At 31.8% G+C, this 17,343-nt stretch overlaps 3 protein-coding genes across 3 annotated transcripts; 1 reads left to right on the plus strand and 2 right to left on the minus strand.

Annotated features, from left to right (window-relative positions):
* Positions 1-2,701: 2,701 nt before the first annotated feature.
* Positions 2,702-4,411, plus strand: HELRODRAFT_70936 (hypothetical protein; the record flags this gene model as incomplete). Its single annotated transcript, XM_009032944.1, has 6 exons — positions 2,702-2,776; positions 2,893-2,953; positions 3,045-3,103; positions 3,362-3,539; positions 3,937-4,006; positions 4,231-4,411. Coding segments are annotated over 6 exons (624 nt in total), but the record flags the coding sequence as incomplete, so codon positions are not given.
* A 2,094-nt stretch (positions 4,412-6,505) lies between these two features.
* HELRODRAFT_166240 (hypothetical protein) lies at positions 6,506-7,768 on the minus strand (the record flags this gene model as incomplete). Its single annotated transcript, XM_009033217.1, has 5 exons — positions 6,506-6,614; positions 6,734-7,001; positions 7,145-7,243; positions 7,411-7,458; positions 7,600-7,768. 5 exons carry the CDS (start codon positions 7,766-7,768, stop codon positions 6,506-6,508), a joined length of 693 nt encoding a protein of 230 aa, XP_009031465.1.
* Positions 7,769-8,659: 891 nt separating this feature from the next.
* On the minus strand, positions 8,660-14,548 carry HELRODRAFT_96551 (hypothetical protein). The gene is made up of 15 exons (XM_009033218.1): positions 14,389-14,548; positions 13,823-13,907; positions 13,472-13,652; positions 13,217-13,313; positions 12,854-12,986; positions 12,409-12,513; positions 12,028-12,103; positions 11,664-11,761; positions 11,345-11,426; positions 11,011-11,175; positions 10,630-10,738; positions 10,325-10,462; positions 9,705-9,777; positions 9,250-9,366; positions 8,660-9,103 (listed from the first exon to the last, which is right to left on the minus strand). The coding sequence occupies exons 1-15, from the start codon at positions 14,499-14,501 to the stop codon at positions 8,948-8,950; spliced, it is 1,728 nt and encodes a 575-aa protein (XP_009031466.1). The 5' UTR covers positions 14,502-14,548; the 3' UTR covers positions 8,660-8,947.
* Positions 14,549-17,343: the final 2,795 nt, after the last annotated feature.

The following is a 17,343-nucleotide window of genomic DNA, read 5'->3' on the forward strand; positions in this document are numbered from 1 at the left end:
TCTATCCGGACGGCAATGGTTTACTATCTGCACGGTAATGATTTACTATGCGGCATGGCCATAGTCTACTACCCGCACGGCTTCCGGACGGCAAATGGTTTACTATCCGCACAGCAATAGTCTACTATCCGCACGGCAATGGTTTTCTATCCGGTGCCCTGGCTGTCGGTGAACCTCTGTGCAAAGGAGGGAGAATGAAGGGGGACTTTCGACTATCGTACCATTAACAATTTAATATAGATTAGTTAAGGTAATTGAATAGGTAGGTAGGATTATTTTTATTAAGCAATTTGAGATGCAGGCACCGCTAAGCTTTCTGATGAGAATTTTCTCTTTCTCCATTCCACGGGCTGTGTTTCAACAACAATCTCGAGGAAGACTGGCACCAGTTTTGGAGGACAACGTAGGAACCGGAAAGCATTCAACATTCTGCCTTTGTCGAATGGACGACGGTAAGTTTTTTTTTACATTTTAATCTCTTTATTATTTTCAAATATTATTTATTTGCCATTATTTCCATTTTATAATTTTTTGCTTCTAAGATTCTAACATTCATTTACTGCTACGCTAATGAAAATAACTTGTCTACAGAATGATGAGAGGTGGGCAGTGGTGGGAGTCAGCACGTTTCAGATGGTGGTCTCATGATGATTTACGTATGATGGTGTGGTGTAGGAAGAATCAGCTCGTTGGCTGTTCGACTGACGCTCAGAAGTTCGGATGAAATCTTGTGTGCCGATCTGAATGTGGTGGTCGGTGCGGTCGGTGCAATGGATTGAAGTAACGACGATTTTTGAAGTAAGGTTTAGTTTCGTTTTTTTTATTTTTCTCATTCATTCATTTTTTTCCTCAATCTTTCAAATTATTTTTCCATTGATTGACGTTAATTCGTTCTATTCATTCATTCATTCATTCATTCATTCATTCATTCATTCATTCTTTTAACTAATTATTTAATCATTCAGTTCATCATTTATTCGTTCGTTCCTTTGTTCCTTGATTTACTACTAAGCTAATAAAAATAACTTTTTACAGAATGATGAGAGGTGGGCTGTGGTGGGCGTCAGCACGTTTCACATGATGGTCTCATGATGATCGTTCCGATGACAATTTGAAGAAAACAACAACGACGATTTTAGAAGTATGGCTTAGTTTTTTTTTAATTTTTCTCATTCATTTTATCACTATCTTTCAAATTATTCATCCACTTTGATTCATTCTATTCATTCGTTAAATCATTCAATTCATCATTTATTCGTTCGTTCCTTTGTTCCTTGATTTACTACTAAGCTTACTTATCCTAAAACAGCATCTAGTATCACCTTTCAAAACATTTTAAATAAAAGCAATATTCCGAAATTAGTAAATAAACGATCGTAATTTTAGACTTGGGCGATAAAAAATCACCCTCCAATTCTCCTCCGCAAAAATGAGCGAAGGCCGTTATATTTATTCTAATTATATGTTACAAACAATCGTATTTTTGTTAAACTTAAACTAAAAATTTAGACAACAAAAAATGGTTACTGTCATTGGCAATAGCGTGCTATCGGCGCATTCCTCTCATCATATGGCAAAATAATAACTTGACAAACTTATGGTAGCAAAAGACATGAGTTTATTTTGCACACTGTCAGTGTGTGTATTTTACTAAACTATGAAATTAGTAGTGAATTTTTTTAGCAGTGAATTTAAAATTATTATAGAAAAAAACGTGTGAATGGCAGAAAAAGTTGTTGGCTTTTCATAAAATCTGCCCATAGCAACGATTTTAGACTATCTGACGTTACCCACGTTTTAGGAAATTAAAGGAAACCGGCGCTTCAAATTTGTCTGCAAAGTTGTTAATATTTTTTAAATTATTTTTGTAATGTCGGTTTCTATTTTTTATTTATTTATTTGAAAATTCAAAAATGTCGGTTTTTGAAAATGTCGTCGTAGATCTTAGCCCATTTTGGTCAGTTTTGTTCTGCATTGTTATTGGTTCCTCGTTTGTTCTCAGTCTGTATGTAGGCATTGATACAAAGTTGAAGTATGTTTTTTCTATTTTGTATTGTTTGTTTGTTCTTTTTTTATTGAAAGTAAAGATTTATTTTATTATTCTTTTAAAGTCTTTTTCAGCCAGAACTTTTTAAGATATAAAAAATATATACTTTTAAAATTTTTAAAGATATAGATAAGATATACTTATAATATAATATAAAATAAACTTTATAGTTTATATTAATTATTATTACTTTTTAAGCTTTATCCCTGTCAGTATCACTTATCAGCCTATTATATTTCTGAATTATAATTATTGCAATTATTCTTATCTAAAATCTAACCTATCATTTATAAAATAATAAATTTTAAACAAAATTTACAAGCTAAACTTTGATTATGTCATTTCTTTCATTTGATAATAAATTATTGTTCACACAGTTTACAGTTAAATTTGTTAATTATTATGCTTATTTGTTAACATTAAAATATAAATGAATAACATTTTTGCAGACGAGATGATCCAAAGACAGTTACTAATCGGTTCACGAGGGTGGCTTTCGTTTGCCTATTTTCATTGTTTCTGTTCAACTGTTGTTGCACAACAAACCAAGACGTATGTTTTCTAACTGTTCATTTTTTAATGTTCAGTTATTATGATCTGAGTTATTGAAAAATAGTATGTAACACTAAACTATATTTTTTTTCAAAGGGTAAAACTGTTTTTGAATTGCTTGGATTCACGTCAAAAGGCTTGATATGTGCTTTGATATTTCCACTTTTACATACAGTGGTATTTATTGATATATCATTATCCATTTTAAATTTATTTCTTCAATTAGATTTTATATTTAATTATTAATGGTATTTAATTATTCATCTCTTCCATAGCAAACCATATTTTTTTAGATACTTTTCTCAGGTCCTTTGCTACAGAACTATTACAATGGTGTCTTCTATTTTTATAAAAGTAATCTCTTCATGATTTTGTTAAAAATTGTTAATTTCCCAAAATATAATATTTCTTACCATTTTTAAAAACATGAATACCCTATATATAGGTTCATGGTATTGGAAAAGTTGCTTCAGAAATCATGTATGGCTAAGGAGTCACCTTGTGGTCTGCTGATAATCTAATTTATGTTTTTTTCTTATCTTATTTTATTTTTCACATTATTTCACTATTTTTTATTTTCACATGAATATTTCGTCAGTGTGTTTTTAAACCAATCTGTTGATAAAAATTTTTTATTTAGTATATTTTTTGGTATCTGGAAATTTAATAACTGATGTATGGATTGATATAAGATACTGATAAAATAATTATAATTGTAGTAAGTCATACAGGGAAGGGATAAAATTATGATTATTCTTCTAGGGACCGATATCAGAAGAAATTGTCTACAGAGCCTGCATGCTGCCCACTTTGATTCCAAACTTTGGAGTTGCAAAATCAATCGTGTTGAGTCCGTTGTTTTTTGGAATGGCTCATTTCCATCATGTTTTTGCTTTAGTTAAGGATGGCATGCCATTAAAGAGTGCCCTCATCAAAGCCTGTTTGTGTATTTTTTCTTTTTAACTTAGTCATTTAGTTTATAAATTTTCCTTATTCCTCATGATGTCATGTGGTGCAACATGTTTGAAAAGGATCTAGAATTAGTATTTTTGCAATGTGATGTAAAATTGGGAATGGCATAAAATGTTTTTAATCTAATTTCATCTGAACGGGGTTTTCGTGTTAACTCATTTTTTTAAGACACTTAGGTGTACAGATGTTCTGATGAATGAAAAGATATTAATGGGTTATGTGTTATAAATGATACTTGCTTTGCTATGTTATATATATATTTATATATATTTATATATATATAATGTATATATATCGCAACATTGCCTAAAGAGACACGCTTTATATTTTTTAAACATAATTTTTTTCCATATCCCAACTCAAAGGTTTTCAGTTTACCTATACAACATTGTTTGGTATATATTCAGCCTTTGTATTTGTCAGGACAGGTGATACGTTTGACGAATTTATTGGATTTAATTATTTTTTATAACAGATTTTTTCAACTATGATTGACTTCTATGTGTTTCATTCGTATTTTTAATTTCAGTGTATATAAAGTTAGAATTTTGATTAAATTATTGTACAGCTCTAACTAGAAGTTTTATAAAAATTAATTTCTCACTAGAAGCTCTAACTAGAAGTTGATTAAAATTAATTTTTTACTTATAAACAGGAAGCATACTGCCTTGCATACTGTCGCACATGTTCTGCAACCATATGGGCTTTCCCAACTTTATAGAAGTTCTACAATGCCAGGATCAAAGCATGAAATCAAAAATCATCTTCTTCTACGTAGTGGGACTCGTCTTATTCTTCATTCTTCTCGTGCCTTTAACTAAACCTTCCTTATATGAATGATTATTATTGTTTAAAAATGATTTTAGGATTTGTAAATGTATGGTAATGATATAATTACTCTGTTTGTTTTTGTATTTAACGTATTTTTTTTATTTATACTATTTAATTCGTCATAAATTCAATCATTGCCAGTTTATTGAAACAATTACCTTGGGTAGGAAAACTGTGTGAATACTAATTAATGTTTTTATTCATTTAAATTATTTATTTAATATTCCATTTTTCTTATTTCATTATTTTTTACTTAAGAAAAAATTGGTTTTAATAATTTATTAAATTAAAAACTTTGTATATGATTGTGTTGTCAATGAATGTTTGACTGATTTAATTGCAATGTTATTAATTAGCTATTCAATGTTTTAGGTGCAATTAAACTGCCTGTCAATCAACTTACCTCAGTTCTTTGATGATTGATTAAACTAGAGCAATAATGTATTAACATTTCGTTTATATAACCTGCATTTCTCAGTTGAAAGCATTCTTTCTGAGTGATGTGTCATTCAAAATGAGCTTTTTTCAAATTTTTGGGTTAACCTAGGCATAAGGCGTGAGATCACGTTGTATTCACTTCATTATTTTACTGAATTGTAAATTTAAACTTTCGTGTATGTAAATTTTTGCATAATCTTCTGTGTAAAACGTGCTGCACACACACACACACACACATTTGTACCGTTCTATTTGATTTATCACTTATCACCAGTCAATTTCAAACAAAGATCTACAATTCTTTCTCTTCCTCTGGATTTGCATTTGTTGATTTTAATTTCCTTTTGTATTTCGACCCTATTGTCCAAGTTTTTATTTGGTTTATTAATTAATGTTTCGTCTACTAGCTGTAAAAAAATTATTTTAAACATTTCTCTATTGCAGTAACGAAATTTAAATTGTTAATCTTGTTTAAACGTAAATGTATTTCAAGTTTAATAACACACCTATATAACATGTACATCATGAAAAGTGCTATGATAAACAACAGTGTCATTTTACTTGCATGCATGTGATGTAGATATTTTCAATGGTGAATCCAGAGTGTCAGTCAAAGATTTTTTATCCGGCTCCTCAAAAATTTTCAACTTTGAGTAAAAATTTCTGACTAACTTCTGGTTCAGACTCCCAAAAAATTGTTTAACCTTTGCATCATAAATTCACCTTATTATCACTGCTAAATAGAATATATTTATTATAATATATAAATTTCGACTCCGACAAAGATTTCCGACTCCAACACTCTCTTAGAAACACAAAGTTTAAAAGTTTTTACTGGAGCATTTTCTTCTACGTAGTGGGACTTTTCAAATAAATACCTTAACTTTGATTCTTTAAAAAACGAGGATAGTTTCTTGATTGATTTAAATAAAAAGTGCCATATATGAACATTACCCTCCGATACCGAACCTCCAAAAAACGTCGCTATAACACGATATCCATTGCGTCCTTTGTATAAGTAGATACAAATACAAACCGATAATTACCATAAACCCTTGTAATTTCATATTTTATAGTCACACTATCAAAAATTTATACAATGAACAGTACGATAAATATTTGTTTTAAATAGGCTGGCAGATCGTTTTGAAGATTCTCACGTTTACAACCCGTTTTAATATACTTAAGTTATTTGCATTCACACATGTAACTTAGGTTTATTTCAATTCCTTCGTTTACTTGTGTTCGCATATTAAACATTTACGTTTTAATTCTAAATTTACTCACACGTACGTTCAATTTAGGTTCACTCATGAAACAATAAACACACGTTCATAACTGTTGTTTCTCGTATCATTCTGTAACATTCATTTCGAACGACGAACACTAGCAGCCATCATAATTAACCACCATAATAGCCATCATAATTAAAGAACATAATAATAATAATAACCATCATATAATCACCATCGTATTGGCCATTATAATAAGTCAGCATATTTAACCACCATAATAATAGGGTAAACCCTGCTAAATTTTTATGACAAAACTAATGTATAACGGTTACATAAATTTATTTACAACAAATCTTTTATAAATGTCAAAGTTAGAAAAATTTGTAACTACTAAGCAAAAAAAGAACAATAATGCCATGAGCTGTTAATATCATTTGCGATATGTTTGTCTGCCATTTGGGGATGACCATCTACAACCTGAAAATGGATGCCTGTGATGTGGTGGAGGGTTTTGCCTCTGTTCTTTGCGACTTTTACTGCTGTATATATAAATTAATAAAAATGTTTAAACAATGCAAAGTTTAAATATCAGTTCATGAAATGAAGTGCTAATGATTTCAAGAAATGAAAATCTTCAAACTGTTAGCAAAAACCAAACCTTTTCTTATTTGGTTGCTTGACAAAAGTCCAATCAACACTGATCTTCTGACCACATAACTCTGTGCCATTCAAAGACTGTATGGCAGCCTCAGCCTCCTTGTATGTGCTGTACTCAATGAGTGCATACCCCTTCAAGAAACCAGTTCGACGATCGAGGTTTAGATGCAAGTTCTTTATTTCACCAAACTCTTCAAACTTTTCACGAATGTCATCTTCTTGTGTCTCTTCATTTATGCCTTTTACAAACACAATCCATCCTTCAACAGCTGTTTTGAAAAGTTTTATTTAAAATTTTGTAATAAATATATAAGTTGAATGTTTGCATCATTGAATTTAACATTAAATTTAACATTATCTGACTTATTAATTAAAAAACTTCAAAATCAATATATAACTGATAATATATAACATTGACATCTCTGAGGACCATTCTCCATGTTCATCTCTTCAACTCCAACATCCATGGATTCATATTCATACTCATTGACATATCGTTTGGTCTCTAAACCTGATTAAGTAAAAATTTTGAGTAAAAAAATTGTTATATATTCACAATCATATTATTGTTGAACTTACATTAATTAACTAATGCATTTTATAATAACAAGTATTTATCAAATTAATTCATATTTTTAGTGAAATAAATGAAAACTCAACATTCACCATTTTCAAAACCTCTTCCTCTCTTCTTTTTAGCTCCCTCTTTCAACTTTTGAACACCTTCTGCGGTAAAAACAATAACAAATTGTTAAGTTTAAAGTTAAAATGGAACTTGCACATAAAAGTACAAGTAAAAACTACTAAATTCTATTTTTAATTTTCAAGTGAAAATTTAAAATAATTAAATTATTAAAATTGACGAACCGTCTGCTTCAGCTTCACCATCGACATCAACAAACTCCTTCTCATAGGCATCGATGACGATGGAGCACGACTTCGTGGCGTCCTTCGCTTCCACGTCAACCGACATCAACATTTCTCTGTCGTCAACTGAGTCCGCGCAGCTATTATTAATGCTATTGTTGCTGGACATTTTTTTTATATTTCGAAAATTCGAAAAAACGAAAAATTATTGGAAATATACTAGCGATAATAAACTCGAAATAAAAATTAAGAAAGTCGTTATTTTTCGTCTCGCTCGATCGTCGACACATCGTAAAACTCCGGCCATGGCGTTCCCTTAAATACCATAAAACCAAAACGGCAAAGAAGTAAAACACTCGGTCGTAAAAAATGCAAAGATGGCTACAAGTCCTAGCCAAAGATACTATTTATTTTTAACTTTTACGAATTTTCAGGTATATTTTCGGGTATGATCCTCAAACTATTGCTTTTTATATTATTATTAGAAGCAATTGATAAAAAATCCAGATTACATATATGATATACGTATATTTAATATAGTATTAAATCTATCAAGCCACTAAAAACTAGCGTAAAATGGAGCTTTATTTAAATTCGATATCGGCTGATTCATTCGAGTCACATGAAACGAAGGTACACAGCATGTAATATAATGCGCGTGTTGTACCAATTTTTTGAAGAAAATTTTATTTTGGAATGATTTCTATAGATGATTAAACACAAAAGATATAAATACCAAGGGACGGAAATGTGCTTGCCTTTCCAGCAAGACCTGGAAACCTTAATTTTTTTAAATTAAAAATAAATTTTTAAATTTTTTCCGGGCCTAGCTGTTTGTTGGAATGAATGAGTGTCTAAACTGGAAGATGTTAATTAAAATATAGATTACACTTGAATGCCTTTTACACGTCTAAACCATGGACATTTTTATATCAGTGGTCTAAACCTAGAAATTTATTTAGTCTTCTGCACCCTACGGTTGTTCCATTTTTGAAAACCACCCACCGTCTGCTGTTGGTGTTGTACGCTTAAGTTTGGATAAAAAAGTCAGAAACGGCCGTTAGCAAACGAAATAAAACGGTGCAAACTTTGAGTAATAATAACAAATAAGGAAGTGAGGTCAAGTTTTGGAAAAGTATATACATCAATCGAAGATCGGATGATTGTATTTATTTAATATTAAAGACTTATAATGTAGTGTGGTGATTCAATACAAATTTTATCAATACCTATGAAGAAATAATTTTGAAACAATATAAATTCCTAAAACACTGCAATAATTAAATAAACAACAAAAATGACAAAAAAGTTGATTACCTCACATACGCAATTCATTTAAACTACAAAATTAATAAGTGAACGTAAGTGACATTGGTGAACATAGTTCTTCGGCGTTGTCTTCGAGTTGTAAGGGAGTTGGCTGGCTCTCCTTGCTCACCTGTTCACTTTTCTTACCTCTCAAATCGGATATCTGGCGCAACAAAGCCTTCCCTTCCTCTTTTACCTTCAGTAAATAACGCCGCACTTTTGTAGATCGTAACAAAATTGAGTGAAACTAATTTGATTATTAATAAACTAGTTCAACTTAGTAGACGAAACTGGTATGTAGAGTTAAAAAAATATTATACGAATGAAAAAGAGGACACGAACATCAACAAACTCGATGCACTTCTGGGCAGCATCGAATGCTTCCTCGAGATTCTCTCTCTTCAAGTGGTAGTTGGCGAGAAACTTGTAGGCCTGACCGTGGCCGTCACTTAATAACTGCTTGATGTTCGAGAGATGGTTAGAGATGATTTGTGGGTGATGGGTGCTGATTGAAGATAACTTACTACATCTACATACATATCAATTATTACGACATTAACTGATATATTGCAAAAAGTTATGTAAATAGTTAGCGTGATTACCAAATTAAAATAAAAACGTTTAAGTTAAAAACCAATGTGAAATTATACAAAGTAACGGCTATGCCATAGAATCAATGTACACATGAGATAACGAATTGAAGCTAATGACATGTGACGATATACTGATTTTAAATATCAACAATCAATCATGAAAAAGGATGAGATGATAGACAAACTGTAAGTAGAACCGACAACCTCTTTGGTTTCGTTGATGTAAGTTGTGTATGCTCCAGCAGCCTGCATATGCTCGTTCAATCGCTCGTACAATCTTAACGGAAACGATAATGAAATGACGTGATGATGATGCGATTTGCGATGCGATACAACAACACACGTTTAGACGACATTTTCCCCGAGATCGGGGGTTGCCGCTTGGCTACCTATGATGAAACCAAAATACCCCTCGACGCCATTCTGTCGGATACTGAGGGCCATTGTCACTTCTGTCATCATAAGTAATTTATTTGGCTAATTTTTACGCAGGACGCCCTTCCTTACGCAACCACAGTTATAAGCAGTGGGCCTAACCTTTGATGATCCAACATCACTCACAAGGCAGTGAGGGTCAGTTTAATGTCATAACCAGGCGATTTGCGATGCGATAACAAGACTTGATTATGTAAATGATGGTTTCGAAAGAATGAACCAAACCACATACGACCGAACTGACTAACACATACTGTGTCAACAATTATTAAAATGTCGCTACGCTACTAAACAAAGAGAACAGTTTTTTAATAGTAATACCAACATGTTCATATTTCTAACATAAATTATTTTTTTTTAGAGTGCACAGCACACATTCACGTACGCACCTGGCAAGTTTGATGAGAGCCAATCCCTCGATATCCCCCAGAGACCGGGCCTTCCAGTAACATCTCTTGGCTTCGTGCAATCTTCCCAGGTAGTCGTAAGCCTCTCCCAGAGCAACTGCCATTCGAGAATCATTCGGTCTGATGCAAATTAGGAGAAGATTTTTGAGGAGTGTCGATGTTTTAGACTTAATTAAAAATATCTTATTTAATAAAGTTTTCTTTGAAATTTTCTAATACGGAGCAAAGAATCCATGTAGATTAAATGTAGAATAGACAAAGCTGCATGCAGATCAAATGATAGAAACCTTAACAGGTGAGCCTGTCTGTAGTAGTAAAGTGAGTAGAATGGCATTTTTAGTATTTCATACGTCTGGCCCAGGCCGTACCACGCTCTGTAATCTTTCTTGTTCACATCTGCATGGTATTATTATTATTATTAGTAGTAGTAGTAGTGAATGAAATAAAAATTAGATAAGATCAGAATATCTTTACTTTATTGAACAAAAAAAAAACTTAAAAAAATTAAAAGTTATAATAGAAAGAAGATTGGAATGACAAACTACTTGAGTACAATAATAAAATGAAAAACACCAGAAAAACAACTGCACAGCATCTCAACACACCATCAGAACTTGCATATACAACAATAGAAATGATAGCACAATAACATCACAAAAAAAGCTCACCAATAGCTTTCCTGTAGGCGAGGATAGCGGCAGAGGTGGACTTCAACTCCATGAATTCGTGGCCCATCAGAGTCCAGGCTGACAAATAGTTGGGGTCAAGTTTGATGGCCCTCTGGAAGTACATGACCGCCTTGTCGTGTTGGTTGTGCAAGCTGTAGTAGTTGCCTGTATGTTGGTGAGTTATTGATCCTGATCAATAATTATATTCAGTGTTTAAAAATAAGACATTACCTAACAATCTAATGATCTAGGTTGAAATGTCGATGAAACATATCGTCACAAATCTTCTACGAATAATATTTCAATGATATCTGAATAGTAGGAAGCAACTAACCAATGACACAGCACGTCTCCACACGATATCTGTCAATCTCAGCGCAATGGTGAGCTAACTGAGCGAGTTCTGGTTTCAATTCCTTCAAAATATATTCACAAACTTGTATATTGATTAATTGAAGAAAGCAGGTCAAAACAATATAAATGAAACCAAACAGGCAAAATCTATATGACTAAAAATATAAGAATAATAGAGAACAAAATTATTATTATACTCAACTAGTAAGAAGTTGAATCACAAAATCATAATTAACAGTTCTTTCAAAGACCAAGGCAAAAATATGGTGAAAAAAAGTGAAAAAATTGTGGGAAGAAACCCTAATATAGAGTAGATTAGAATAGGTGTCCATGTTATCCAATCGGAATGGGTCCATCTGCTGCAGTTTGTTGTAGGCCGCAATGGCAAGGTCCACGTCTGAATTCCAACAAATGGAAAAATACGACTTTGTAAGTGAAAAATTCAAACCATAAATGTAAATGGAACAATGCTGAACTAGGCATAGCTGGCATGGTTTTAAATAGAAAAAAAATATTCTGATATATAATATCAACTTTGAAATATGATTTGAAAACGTAAAGTCTATTTACTACAAAACTGAGAGCAATAACACAAAAAAGGATAGTTGATTCGCAATGAAAAAGAATATACAAAACGATGAAGAACAATCATGCATTCACAACCTCTGAGATTATGGTGAGCCAGTGCCTTCTTAGCCAGTATGGAGGTGCTATTCTTGAAGTAGTTGTTCAACAGGAGCTGCAAAAAATTCAACAATTTAAATCGCAAATGCAAAATGGTTATAGTAAACTGAAAGTAGTAGAGTAGTAAAGTGGATTCAGCAAACTCGCAGTAGTACAAAATTGCAGCGTACTAGTTGTACTAAACCAGATGTAGTTAGTTAGATATAGCAAAGTAAATGTAGTATAGTAGCATTTGTATATACTGATTAATCAATATTGCAACAATATTGTACCATCTTCAGATTATTTAACACATACTTTTATACCTGTATACTTTAAGTATAGATGCAAATTGCTAACACACTCTTGAAAGACACAAACCTGGAAGCATTCCAGAGCCTGTTCACTATGTTGAAGTTCCAGATAAAACTGAGCAATGAAGATGTCATACATCCAGTGCGTTCTTGGGATGCTCAGAGATCTAAGCTGTTGTCGTTTTTCAATGTTTTCATGTTACATTATGCATGCAAATGTGTACATGCAATCATAAGGAGGTTGAATCCCGAAACAACATAACATAGCAATTGTGTTACATTTTTAGGTGTGCAAACAAAAATATATAGATTGCAAATAAATGTTGAACGGTAGAATGAGAATTTTAATTTTTTTCTTTCTTTACAACACCTCAATTGTGGAAATTAATTCATTATAGTGAAAATCTTTGAGATGAAAAAATCAAACTTAAATTATTGCAACATCATTCATACTCTATTTTATAATGTCAAATGGATACTTCAAATTTAAGTTCTTGTTTAGAAATACCAACAGCCTGACGATTTGGCACAATTTTTGACAATTCCAGCCAGGCGCCCCAATTCAATGGATCACCGGAAACACACTCTGCAAATTTTTCCATGGCTTCTGTCTGCTTCTCCAACTTTTTTAATACAACACCTAATCTTTGTATGAAAACAAAAAAATATAGAAATCATCAACTGATAAACATTAGAACAACAATGGCAAAAACTTAATTCTACATGATTGATTAGAAAAATACAGTTGTGAGTGATTAGAAAAACACAGTTGGATAAAATTTTGACAACAGTGTAAATTAAATCTGTAAATTCAATCATATATATATATGTAAAATATTGGAAAATTTGCAAAAAGTGTTTGAAATAAAACTAACAGATATAATCCAAAAGAATCAAGCTTGTTTTCTTTGCATTCCTTCGTTAAATCAACATATAAAGACTTAAGGTGGACATCACAATTTAATTCTGGTGCTGTGAAAATTTTTTATTGAGACTTTAGTTACACTAATTTAGTACTAAACTCACTTATTGAAATGTTATTGATAGATTTCTGAATTAGTGAATTTGGTAAGATAGGATATTTGGTAAATTAGGAGAATTCATAGATTAGGATAAAAAATGCAACCAACTAGAAATGGATATTTCATCATCGACTTTCTTCTTTTCGCCAGCCAGATAGATGGAATAGTAATGTAGGAACTTGACGATGTGGCTCTTACAAGTCGATGTGAAGTAGGCAGCCCTGCTGTACTCTTCGCAGTCGAAATAACTTTTTGCTATGATGTATTTGTCGTATTCATCATAAAACTCCTTGAAAAAAATATAATCAACATATTTATTTTTTAAAAAGTTATAAAAATCTAAATTGTTGAGTTATTTGTTTAATGATAAAATTAGTAAAATTAATATGAATATTTTTAATGTTAATTTAGTTTAAAATGTAAAAATGAAAATTGGTGAAAATGAAATAATATCCTAACAGTGTATAATGATGGGTTGATATTTTCATAGACAGTCACGCCAGGCAGTTGTACTTGATCCAATGCATATATCAATTCTGCGTGCCTGTCATTGTTAATTAAATTAGGATGTTTCTAATATAAAATACAATATTGACTACTATTAAAAAGTTAGCTTATGTCTTATCCTATCATTATCTTATTGAGAACTTGTAACTTGTAATATAAGATAATTATGATAAGATTCTCATGTTATTACAAGTTACAAGATAATATACATACAAATACCATGGTCAATTCAGAGGTCTTAACCTTTCAAATTAATGTTTAATTTAATTTTAAATATATGTAGTTAACACTGAAATAACATATAAACATTAAGATTAACATTATAAATTAATTACTTTTATTTTAATTATACAATACATTGATTAATGATTCATTTTTAACAGTAACAGTAGAAGACTGAATAGTGCAGTCCAAAATCAAGATTGATTACTAATTATTTTTTCATTACTTATGATTTTATGAAACTTATATGTTATTTATGATCAGTTATGAAAAAGAAAAATGTAAAATTAAAAAACCATTTGGCTGTCTTTTTGAGACCCCTAAGAGAGCATTGAAGATTAGCTCTGTAGAGTTCCCCCTTTATTTTCTCAATGCAGTAACTGCTGACAACATTCCGATGCAACTCCATCTCCTGACAGCTAACTGATCCAATGACAAACAAACCCAATTTTATTTATTTACTTTTAAGTTTTTAGCAAATTTAAGTTTTTAAACGCTTCCGCTTTTAATCATTTAAAAGTTAATCTACACCATTAACAAATGTCTTAGCAGATAGTTTATGGAACCCTCATGGAATTTTAGAAATGATGAGTACAAATCAATGCTAACAAACTATTTTACACTCATGTACACTACATACTTCATACTTACTTTTCTGTATTACAAAATAACAAGTATTTTTCATATATGTGAAAGAATTATATATCTAGAATTATACACGATGTCTATGAGTTAAATTTTTATAATATATACAAATCTGTATGGCAATAATACATTGACTAATGTTATAGTTATGCTATGTGCAATTTTATTTTGATTGTTTTATTTTCAATTCAAGTAAAACCCGTCGATTTATTACAAAATTACTTCATTGTTTTACGTTTTAGTGTTAAAAAACGAGTACTTCAAAAGTTTAACTAAATGTGGTTTAAACAGACAGTTTTCATTATAATTATTTTTCTTATCTCGCGTATCTTCATCTGAATAAAAATTAAAACGCATCAGCTTTTGTTTATATCAACAATTTATAAATAAAATAATGGAAAATGAAGAATAAAAAATAAAATATTTACACATACAGAAAGATGGACCACTGATTAACAACGAGATAACAAAAACTTTTCAAGTATATATATATATAAATAAATATATATATATATATATATATATATATATATATATATACACAACTAATTTCAATTTAATAGTTTAAAAATTTTTAGCATTCTGTAATGTAACAATGAAAAATTTGACAGGAATATGTATTTATGTAAGAGTTTCTAAACCGTATCTAAAACATATATAGGTATGTACATTGAAATAATTAAAACGTTGTTCTTAATCTGATCGGCATGATTGTGACGTTCATTAATGTAGTGATTGCCATCATTTTCACCATCATTTCCACTAATGACGTCATCATCATCGTCATTCTTGTGGCCGTTAACTGGAACGTTGGAGCGCGTGAGACGCCGTATTGTTCGGAAAACAAAACTGTGAAATTATGGGGTGTACGTGTATGTGTGTGTGTGTTTGTTTGTTTGTGCGATTAATTAAAGTTAATAATTATAATGATAATTTTATAAATAAATAAACATATCATTATTTGAAAAAAAAATTTTTTTTAATGAGAAGAGAGCCAAAAGTATATACATCGAATGCACTTTTCATGCTTTTCCCTGGCGCACTTGTGGCATACCAGACCTGAGGAGCAGTAGCTAAGTTCGTTCACCTCGTCACATCTCTCGCCGATTTCCATGTTCACCTTTGCTGTATGTTTGTGTGTGTATGTATGTGTGTGTATATGTATGTGTGTGTATGTCCGCGTGTGTATGTATGTGTGTGTATGTATGTGTGTGTATGTTTGTGTGTGCATGTATGTGTGTGTATGTATGTGTGTGTGTATGTATGTGTGTGTATGTATGTGTGTGTATGTATGTTTGTGTGTGTTTGTGTGTGTTTGTGTGTGCATGTATGTGTGTGCGTGTATGTGTGTGTGTATGCGTGTTTATGTATGTATGTGCGTGTGTGCGTAGCAACACGTTGGTTTTCAGCACCACCTATGTGTGTGTTTGTGCATGTACAGTACACGTGTGTGTTTGTATCATGTGGGTATGTGTATGTGTGTACTGTTGGTGTATTTGTTTGCCTTGAATGTTGTTATGGAGTTCAATGTTAAGTGACGCGGTTGGAAATTCTAACTGAAATGATTGATTGACGAGGGAGTGACGTAACGCATGTTTTTAGGGATGGGTGGGTAACGCGAGATGATGTGCGATCAGCGAGATGCTAATTCGCTTTATGAACAATTTGTTTAGTGATATGTTATTATGCAATAACATTTATTGCAAATGATTTCTTAAATCAAACCGCTGAAATAACAACAAAAAAATGCAAAACACAAAATTTTTACAAAGACGAAACTGATCAACCAACCTCCAATTCGAAGGCACTTGTACTTGTCACTGTCGGCTCTGTAGCCGGTGGGGCAGACGCAATAGTTGTCGTCACAGAGGGCCCCACCCCCGCAATCGTGTGCCATCGTGCAACCGTGGTCTCCTACGCGCCCTGTTCGTTGATTGATTGATTGGTTGGTTGGTCGGGTTGGGGTAAAAGCGTGGGGGTTAGATTAAATGAGTGAGTGAAAAAGTGAATGACGAATGAATATGTATGTGAGTGAATGGTAAAGCGAGAGAGTGAGCGAGTGTAGAAGAAATGAATTAATTAAAGATCACCTAAATTGAATCACGTTAATTACCGTTTGGAATGATAAATGAGCGTAACTATAAAATAAAGCACGTGATCAATAAATTGAAGAGCTAAAGAAAGAACAAAATTGAACGAACGAACAAAGAATGACAAAACGAACGAACAAAGAATGAATGAACGAACAAACGAACGAAAGAACGAACAAATAAATAAGTCGCAAATTAATTAACATAATTGCCAGCCAGCCAGCGATCGACAGCTGCTGAAGCCTGCCTACGAAACCGCCGCTCTCTTGCACAATTTATGACGCAATCCAAATTAATGCAATGACGTCACATAAAAAAGATGGACGGAAAAATTGAAAACGAAGAAAAATCTAAGAAACAAACAAACGAACGAAGAGACAAATGTAAGAATAAAAGAACAGAAAAATGAAAAACAACCAACGGTTAAAGGTTAAGGGTCTCTTACACTCTTCCCAAGTTTAGAGGATTCAACAGCACGCACAAACATCGCATATAAATACATGCTAAACGATGCAT

This window comes from Helobdella robusta (genome assembly GCF_000326865.2).
Source record: "Helobdella robusta unplaced genomic scaffold HELROscaffold_9, whole genome shotgun sequence".
Lineage (NCBI taxonomy): Eukaryota > Metazoa > Annelida > Clitellata > Rhynchobdellida > Glossiphoniidae > Helobdella > Helobdella robusta.

Excerpts from the sequence above, each read along its gene's own strand:
- HELRODRAFT_96551 (XM_009033218.1), bottom strand. The coding sequence starts at position 14,501 with ATGGAGTTGCATCGGAATGTTGTCAGCAGTTACTGCATTGAGAAAATA. Across the intron at positions 12,987-13,216 it reads GATTCTTTTGGATTATATCT|ATTAGGTGTTGTATTAAAAA; the intron begins GTTAGTTTTATT and ends TTTCATACAAAG. Across the intron at positions 11,176-11,344 it reads GGAGACGTGCTGTGTCATTG|GCAACTACTACAGCTTGCAC; the intron begins GTTAGTTGCTTC and ends ACCAACATACAG.